Here is a 9,943-nt window from a genome sequence, read left to right as displayed (position 1 = left end):
TGACATTTTTCTTTATGTAATCAACACTAAAAGCTTGCTTGACTTGTCATTGTTAAAAATTGATCAGAAAGTCTTTATTTGAATTGTAATGTGACTTTTGGACACGATTAAAAAGAAAAGATTGGAATGAAAGCTCAAGGATAATGCGTAACAGGGTTAAGACTTACAACTTTTGGAATCAACTCTTTTTTATAAAAATACAATAAAATAAAATAATAATAATCAAAATTATTATTATTATTATTTTCCCAGTTTTTGTGATGAGGGCTTTCTAGATTTTTTCTTGCTTGGACCAAACCTCAAAATAAGGCTGCCTACGTATTTTGTCAAATTAAGAATCAGGTCGAACGTAGTTTAGGAAGTTTGTTCTTTTTTGTTATTATTTTTTTCGACCTTTTTTTTCACTTTTTTCTTGACTCTTTTTTGTGACTTCTCTTTTTTTTTTAATTTGTGACTCATTTTTTTTAACTGTATTTTGATTCCAAAAGAAGGGTATGAAAGAGAATAAAATTAAGCCTCAAAAAGGATTGCAAGGATTACACGGTGTTTGGATAGTAGAATGAAATGTCTTCGTCATATCAATTATTAAAAATGTCAAATACAAGCATGCCCTTTAAGATGTGAAGTGAAAATCATATATTATCTCTTTGCAACGTATGCATTGATGGATATGTATATCATCTTTGTTTCATATTTGTCAGTTTGAAATCTCAATTTGAGTAATACCTTCTTGACAACAAATGGCATGTGTCAATTTAAATGAAATTTATTCTTTTAAGCATCTTCGATACTAAAGGACTTATCAAGGTGTTTAATTCCTTTAGTAATTTCCTTGAATGTATTTCTTTTTTTTTTTACTTCTTTGGTGTATCTATTCCATGACTAAATATAATCTTAAGATCTGACCAAATCCTCTTGCATATCATGTCAAAAAATTGAATTGACAAGAGATGCATATGTTGAAAGCCAATTAGAACGGATCAAAGTGATACATAATAAAGATTATATTAAGATAACAACGACTTGGTGACAAGACAACAAACTAAATTTAGGCACAACTCTATAATAACCCAAACTACGACAAGACTCAACGAACAAACGCATAAGAGAAATGATAGAAAGGTTTGACTTACTAAAAAAAATGAATTGCATAGATGAAATGATGACAAAATAAACTATCTATACACTCTTTTTAGAGAAAAGAAGAGTGTCTCTCAATCACCAAGCTGGACTTCTTAGCCACTATTTTACACGTTAGCCTTCGTAAAAGCTCCACCAATTTCAATTGTCATTTCTTCAGAATTGTCATATTCTTTGTCATCACATATCATCTCGATAAAGTGCACATCATTATGCACCGGTAGAGGATTCTTAGTAACATTTGGGGGGTCATCATTTTGAACCACAATTATCTTTGTTTGAATTATCTCTTCCATCTTTTTTTTAAACTACGACAATCTTCAATACTGTGCCCTGGAGCATCAGAATGGTATGCACATCGTGTTGTATGATTGAAACCTTTTGCATGTGGATCCACATAATTTTGAAGAATTGGCTCTATCATCTTCAAATGTTTCAACTTATTAAATAAACTTGTGTAAGACTCTCCAATTGGTGTGAAATTGTTTCTAGGCCTTGGACCTCCTTCAAATCCCTGTCTTAGACGGAAATTATAAGATGCTCCAAAATTTTGAGAAGAAGGGTGAACATTTTGATATGTTGGCGCTCGCCATTGAGGATAGTTTAATGGGTATGCATATTGTTGTGTATTATAGACCACATATTGAGGTGGAACAAGAGAATATTGTGTGTCTTGCATAGGGAGATAGTGATGGAATTGAGGTGGTGTATATTGATAAACTGGACCCCTAGGACCCTTTTGTGTGTCTGACACAACATTTGCTACATCCTTTTTCATTTTCTTTCCCCTAAGATTTTCTAATCCATTTTTTATCACTTGTGTTGTGGCTTTCAAAGCAGCTTGACATATGATTTTTCCAGACTTGATGTCATTTTTCACCATTTCACCAATCTTAATAACTTCAGCGAATGTTTTTTCAACAACGAATAGTAAATAATGAAAATAGCTGGTTCTTGTGCTTGGAGAAAAACATTAATCATCTCAGACTCTTTCATTTGCGGCTTAACCCTAGCAGCTTGCTCCCTCCACCTAATAGCATCTTCACGAAAGTTTTCGATAGTCCTTTTCCTCATGTTCGCAAGTGCAGTACGATTCAGAACTATATCAATGTTATATTGTAATTGTTGAACAAAACGTCAAGCAAAATCATCTCATGTATGCTAGTTAGAAGTATCTTGATCTATGAACCATTATGAGGTAATTTCCATCAAACTTTCCCCAAAATAGGTCATGAGCAATTCTTCTTTGCTTCCAGCCTCTCTCAATTGATTACAATATCTCTTTAAGTGAGCTACAGGATCTCCATGTCCATCATATTTCTCAAATTTTGGAGTTTTAAAATCGATGGATAGATGAATGTGGGGAAACATGCACAAATTAATAAATGAGACATTTTTGTGACCTTCCAATCCTTGCATATCTCTTACACTCTATTCCCAACTCTTCATCTTTCTAGTAATTTCTTCATGTTCCTCGTTCTTAACAACTTTTTCAGCTTCAACAGTGGAACTATGCTGATGAGTGTGAGGGTAAGAGCCTAAAATTTTAAAAGTCAATTCATGAGTATAATCTCGATCATATTGAACTTTTAGTGGAAGATCATTGTTAGATTTTGGCTTCACTATAGGCTGTGGGACGCTATTAGTCGACGCAGTTGGCATGAAGAGTAGATTATTTATCATAGGCGCATTTAAAGGGCGTATTGTGAAAGTTCTAACTATATTGGATGCGCTAGAATAGGGGCCGAATCCAGGTGGATAAACTGGATCACTTATCGACACTTGGACAAGGGGTGACATATTTGTATTTAGATAGTCACAGATTGAAGACGATGGAGCTTGTCCACTCATCCAAGTTCGTACATCTCCGTCATTTGTTGTCTTAATATCCTTACATCTTCTGTTAACACTGTTTCTTGTGTAATCATCTGGTTTTGAACCTCATCATTATCTGACTCAATTCCGTCTTTGTGAGACATTTTCTTTTAGCCTTTTGACCTTGTATTGTAGGAATGAGATGACAGCTTAACCACAAACCAACTACCTTAATTTAATTGTATGCATGGACGATAAAGTTTGTTAGGGTTAGACATTTCTTAAATTAGTTTTTGTTTTAAATGATTTGATAAAACACTGATCAAATTCGTAACATCCTTGAGATCTTGCATAAGATCATTGCATATTTTTCTAAAATTCAATAACTAAGTTTTTTCTTTTTAGAGCTTTGAGATAAAATTCTTTAGTTTTCTTTTGAATTATTGAAAGAAAATTAAGAAGAACTTATTTTTGATAAAGATTAAAGCTTATTGTTTTTTTTTTTGAACTTTTTTAGAAAGATTTTTTTGAATAAATATCACCGATCACAAAAAGGGTTGTCTACGTATCTCATCGGGGTGAGAATCAGGTGTGCGTAGTTCGTTAATTTTTTAAAATAAATATACTCCCTCCGTTTCACAAAGAATGACCTTCTTTCCTTTTTAGTCAGTTTCAAAAAAATGACTTCTTTCCTTTTTTGGTAACATTTTACTTTTTGTTTTCCACGTGGCATGTTTAAGACCACAAGATTAAGGGCAATTTTGTACATTTGACATAACTTTAATTTAGGACCACAAGATTCAAAAGTCTTCTTTAATTTCTTAAACTTCGTGCCAAGTCAAACCAGACCAATCTTTTTTAAACGGAGGGAGTACTTTACTTTTGAAACTATTTTTCTTTAGGTCATTTTATGGTAAAAATACAAAATTAAAACTATTTGAGATTTTACAAAGAATTGATATATTTATTAAAAAATTTAGGAAGATTTTTTTCAGTTTACTACTTTATCCTAAAATCGATCAATATTCAAATAGTATTTATGTAGCAAATAGCACATAGACTCAAAGCATGTGTTGAGTCGCATTAAATTAAATGTTCATGATGTAAACAAAGTGTATCCTACTAAGGATAATCATTATATGAGGCTTGTTCAACTAGATTTTAAAGTCCTTATGAATTTGGTGTCTAGACATGTTGTAAAACGAGCGAACAACTCGAGTTAGGGAGTAGTAATAACCGGTAGCAACGCTTTCTGATTTTGTGCATGGGTGCTACCCATCCTAAACAAGTGAATCTAAAAATCTTTCACCATGGACCGAAGATCCACTGGCTATATTGACACAAGTGCAATGCGCAGTCGCAATTCCCATTATAATATGATTGAAGACTGAGAGTGGTGCGCGAGACAAAAACAATTTATATACAATTTAAATAATATCAAAATAGTGAATAAGTAAACATTAACATATTAGGCCAACAAATAAAATATCCAAAAACATAAATAAATAAAAGTCATACATTAGTCAATATTTACAAGCTCGAATTTTGGTTATCGCCAGCGGAGTCGCCATCTGTCACACCCCTATTTTTCCCTCCAAATTAATTGTTTTGAAAGAAAAGAGTTTTTTTCAATTAAAGTGACATTTTTAAAAAGATATTATTTTATTAATCAGAGTCGCCACTTGAAATTGAGTTTTGGTGTTTCAAGTCACCTTATTTAAATCCCTAATCAAAAAAAAATTGACTTTTTATTTTGTTTGGTCTACTAAAACAGAGATCGAGTAAAAAATTATGTTGACCGAGGGAAAGGTAATAAACATCCCTCGAATTCCGTAGTGCTAACAAGGTCATTTTATTGACCTCTGTATGACTTGATTTAATTTTTGGATATTATATTATTAGCTTAATAATAAAAAAAAAATTATTTACCCTCATTCTTTGATTTATTTTAAACCTATTTAAAACTATCTTATTTTATTAGTATATGTCCATTAAATAAAAATATATATACGCGCATAAATTTACTCAAACAAAATAGAGTAAAATTAAGAGATTCTTTTTTTCCCTTTTTCTTTATTATTATTTTTTATTATTACGTTTCTTTTTCTTCTTTTTACCTTTTTATTATTTTATTATTATTATTATAATTATTATTATTATTATGCTTCCAATGCTTCATTTTTATTTTTTCTTATTTTTTGTTTTTGACACGTATTCTATTCCTCTTTTTCTTATATTTTTTTTTTCTACTTTTTACTTACCTTTTTTTAAAAAGTTCCGCTCCTCTTTTCTTTAAAAAAAAATAAATGTTTTTTTAACATTCTGCACGTTTTTGTTTCTTTTCACTTAACCTTTTTTTTTAATTACGTTTTCTCCTTCTTTTGTTTTTAACCTTTTAATCTTTTTTTTTTACGTTATTAACATGAAAAGAAAACCTACTAACTAAAATTAACATCTTTACTTAATGAATCTTTGTCATTAATTATTTTCATCATTTCAATTTATTAAGCCATACCTACACATATCATCATTAAAAAATATGAAAATAAGAATAGACTTGGACAATAGTGTTACTTAAATGTGAAATAAACTGTAGGTTGTTTAAACAGGAAATAAACTAAGTTTTATTATAATAACAATTTCTCATTAAGTCTAATGATATAAAAGATCTAAACATAGAGTTGATATGAAAAATTTGAACATACTTCATATTATAACATCAATGAATATAAATGGTTTAAACACATACGAAATTTAATAATTTCAATATATTGCAACCAATGCTTGTATAATCATGACATTAAACTATATAAAAAGGATTAGGTGTTACCTCTCGTGAAAATAAATTCAAAAAAAAGATCACGATCAAAATCACGAAAATAAACCTCAAACTCAACTTTTATTGTGTTGTTTTTTTTTGTGTGTGTGTTGGCGTGTGTTTACTTTGTTGTAGCGTAGAATGTATTCGGATATGAAAGTCATTTTTTTTGTTAGGAAAAGGAAATGTGTGCATGTGTTACTGGAGAGAAAAAGAAAATGTTTTGGTTTGTATATATGGGGATGCGTTTCTGATAGTTTTTTTTTTTTTTTGGTGTTGTTGGTATTTATAGGGGGTGTAGGAGTATGTGTTGTGTGTGTCGTGTGGGTAGTGTAAGGGGCAACGGGAGAAGTGGGGTGAAATGTGGGTGAGTGTGGGGGTAGTGTAGGTTAGTTTTACGTTACTTTTTTTTATAATATAATATAATATAATATAAGAATATTATTTAAATATTTTGTGAACTGATAATAATTATGATCAAGAAATACTAATTCATTTATTAAAACTTAAATTAAAATAAAACATATATTTTTGTTATTTTCAAATTTTTTAAAAATAAACTTACCAAATTAAGTCAAAATCAAAATATCTATGTTCGGTCAAAAATTACGTGTCTACATAATCTTCGTATATAAAAGAAATAAAAATTATGTATTCGCCGTATCTTAGTGCTTGATTGCATGTATTGGTGAAAGAACTTTCCGGAGATTCTTTATACAAATTATTGTCTTATTGTATCAAAGATCTAATGACTTATTTAAATAATGGAGTACTATTAATTATCAATTATGTATGAAATACATATTTTCATAAGACTAATGTTATAATTAAAATATGTTTGCATATTAATAATAAGAAATTATTTTCTATGTTAATGTAGTATGTCTGGCTGAGTTACGTATCTATTTTTCTCCTGCCTATCATCATTAAGGCGTTAAGTTCACCATTCTAAGAATTTCCTTTCAAATAAATAAATAATTATGTTTTGTTTTAGATTGCACAAATTCTGAAAAAACTTAATCTTCTCATAATGTAATAATTATGTTTTATTTTAGATTGTGCAATAAATTAAAGTGGTCGTTATACTAAGCAATAAATAATATGTGTACTTAGTGCAATATAGTTTGTTAGTCAAAGTGGCCAAACTAGAGAAATTAACGTCTACACATATAATATTTATGATCACTTGATGCATGTATTATGTTTCTATAGTTTGTTAGTCACCAAAGTGGTCAAACTAAAATGTATAAAATTATTCACATGCACAAAATTTTATGATATTATGTATGCATTTGTATTTATATAGTTTGTTAGTCACCAAAGTGGCCAAACTAGAGAAATTAGCGTCTACACATATAATATTTATGATCACTTGATGCATGTATTATGTTTCTATAGTTTGTTAGTCACCAAAGTGGTCATACTAAATTGTTTAAAATTATTCACATGCACAAAATTTTATGAGATTATGTATGCATTTGTATCCATATAGTTTGTTAGTCACCAAAGTGGTCAAACTAGTATGGTTAAGAGATATTTGCAATCATAAAATTGTCATTTATCTATGAAGGTTAGTTAAATGCTTATATATTGAAAAATAAATAGATAAATTGACTTTCACTATTACTAGAACTTATAAAGTTACCCAAAGGTGAATTTATCATTCTATGAATAGTGAAAATTATGAGGTGAATTAATATTTTTTGTCAAACATATATTGTATATCCAAAGATGTCGTAAATGTTTGATTAAAAATATTCAATTTTAAAGATAAAAATAACATTTAAATTATAATAATGTGTCGTAGTATACTAGTATCTACCCAAAGGAGAATTACAATACATTTTTATCATTTTACTGAATTCACATTATTTTCTTATTTGTGAGCATGTATATCTATTTTGCAGTTATTCCTCTTCATTCGCATGTTTTGTCTGTTACTGTGTTCAAAGGATTGAAATTCTCTGAATGACATGAACAAGTCCAGTTTTACTTAAGTGCGATGGATCTTGACTTGGCTCTACTGAATGACAAACCTACTTCCATTACTGATAAGAGCAGTGAGGATGAGAAGTCTTTTCATAAATCATAGAAGTGCCCTAACAGATTGAGTCTTATGTTCATGCGAATGACTGTTGCTAACAATATTAAAAGTACTATTCCACAAACATAAAGTGCCAGGGAATACCTGAAGTTTGTGGAAGAACGTTTTCATTCTGCTGATAAGTCTCTCGCTGGTACACTAATGGCTGAACTCACGACCATTAAGTTTGATGGGTCGAGTAGTATGCAAAATCATATCATCAAGATAACCAATATTGCAGCAAGACTTCGGACCTTAGGGATGAAAGTGGATGACAACTTCTTGGTTCAGTTTATTCTGAACTCATTGCCTCTTGAGTATGGACCATTCCAAATTAACTATAACACTATTAAGGATAAGCGGAATGTTAGCGAATTGTCCAGCATACTTATTCAAGAGGAGTCAAAACGTAAGAACAAGGAGGTCATTCCATTAACCTCATGGGTCAAGGAGCTGGTAAAGGATTTAAAGTGAAAGCCAACAAGTTTAAGAAAAATAAAACACCTGTTAAAGTTCCACAAGATGCTCATAAGGAACTCATGGCTAATGTGTGTCGTTTATGTAAAAAGGAAAGACACTATCAGAAAGACTGCCTGAAACGTGAAGCTTGGGTTGAAAAGAAAGGTACATTTAGTGCCTTTGTATGTTTCGAATCAAATTTAATAAAAGTTCCTAATAATACTTGGTGGCTTGATTCTGGTGCAACTACTCATGTATCCACCATGTTGCAGGGATTCACTACGATCCAAACTATGAATCCAAATAAAAATTTCTTACTCATGGGAAATCGCATGAAAGCTAAAATTGAAGGCATAGGGACTTATCGTTTGATCTTGGAGACTTGACATCACCTTGATCTATTACAGACTCTTTATGTTCCTTCAGTTTCTAAGAATTTGATTTCTCTTTCAAGACTTTATGTTTCTGGATTTGATTTTAAATTTAGACATAGTTGTTTTAATTTATATAAGAAAACTATTTTTTATGGCTCTGGTGTTCTTATTGATGGTTTATATAGATTAAAACTCAATAATAATTAGACGTAGTTCACTAAATGAAAGTTCTTCTTATTTGTGGCATAAACGTTTGGGTCCTGTATCCAAAGAAAGATTAAAAAGGATTGTAAAGAATGAGATTCTTCCAAATCTAAATTTTATTGATCTTGATATATATTTGGATTGCATTAAAGGAAAACAAACCAAGCATACCTAGAAAGGTGCCACAAGAAGCACTCAGCTTGTTGAAATTATACACATTGATATTTGCGAACCCTTTGATGTTCCATTTTTAGGTGGAGAAAAATATTTTTATCACCTTTATCAATGTCTTTTCACGTTATGGATTTATCTATTTGTTGAAAGAAAATCTCAAGCAGCGGACGCTCTCAAAGTGTACATTAATGAGGTTGAAAGACAATTAGATAGGAAAGTGAAAATCATTAGGTCAGATAGAGGTGGTGAATATTATGGAAAGTATAACGAATCAGAACAATGTTTAGGTCCATTCGCAAAATTCCTTGAGAATGGTGAAGTAAGTGGGAGTGTTGAATGACAAAGTATGAAAATTAATGAGGTAAGGGTAAATATTTCATTGCCCATGAATGTACCTACTTCCGCACCAATCACAAATGTTGTTCCTCTTGTTGAAGAACAATTTAACAATGTTGAACAATATTTGGGTGAAACACTTCAAGAAGGAACTAACTCACAAGTATCTGACGCAAATGAACTACAAACAGTGCCATTAAGAAAATCGGTCATGATTTATTTGCAAGAGTCAGATTTTGACTTTGGAATTAACAAAGATCCGGTTTCATTTTCACAGGCCATAGAAAGTGTTGAGTCTGATAAAAGAATTGATGTTATGAATGAAGAGTTAAAATTTATGGAATACAACAAATTCTGGGATCTTGTTCAATTACTAGAAAGTTCTAAAAGAATCGGGTGTATCTGGATCTTCAAGACCAAACGTGATTCTAATGGTAATATTGAATGATATAAAGCCAGACTTTTTGCCAAGGTATGCACTAAAAAAAAGGAATTGAATATAAAGAGATCTTTTCACCGGTCTCAAAGAAAGACTCATTA

General features: G+C 30.5%; 1 protein-coding gene across 1 annotated transcript; it reads left to right on the top strand.

Annotated features, from left to right (window-relative positions):
• Positions 1–7,775: 7,775 nt before the first annotated feature.
• On the top strand, positions 7,776–8,330 carry LOC125824032 (uncharacterized). Its single transcript, XM_049503387.1, has 2 exons — positions 7,776–7,846; positions 7,949–8,330. The coding sequence occupies exons 1-2, from the start codon at positions 7,776–7,778 to the stop codon at positions 8,328–8,330; spliced, it is 453 nt and encodes a 150-aa protein (XP_049359344.1).
• The last annotated feature ends 1,613 nt before the right edge of the window (positions 8,331–9,943 follow it).

Source organism: Solanum verrucosum, unplaced genomic scaffold, assembly GCF_900185275.1.
Source record: "Solanum verrucosum unplaced genomic scaffold, falcon-dt-bn FXZP01000088.1, whole genome shotgun sequence".
Classification (NCBI taxonomy): Eukaryota; Viridiplantae; Streptophyta; class Magnoliopsida; order Solanales; family Solanaceae; genus Solanum; species Solanum verrucosum.
Note: the sequence above shows the minus strand (reverse complement) of the source record. Positions and strands in the feature narration are given on the sequence as shown.

Bases quoted from the DNA above. Each gene is read 5' to 3' on its own strand.
- LOC125824032 (XM_049503387.1), top strand. From the start codon at position 7,776: ATGGATCTTGACTTGGCTCTACTGAATGACAAACCTACTTCCATTACT. The intron at 7,847-7,948 runs GTCTTTTCATAA...ACAAACATAAAG, and splicing joins AAGAGCAGTGAGGATGAGAA to TGCCAGGGAATACCTGAAGT.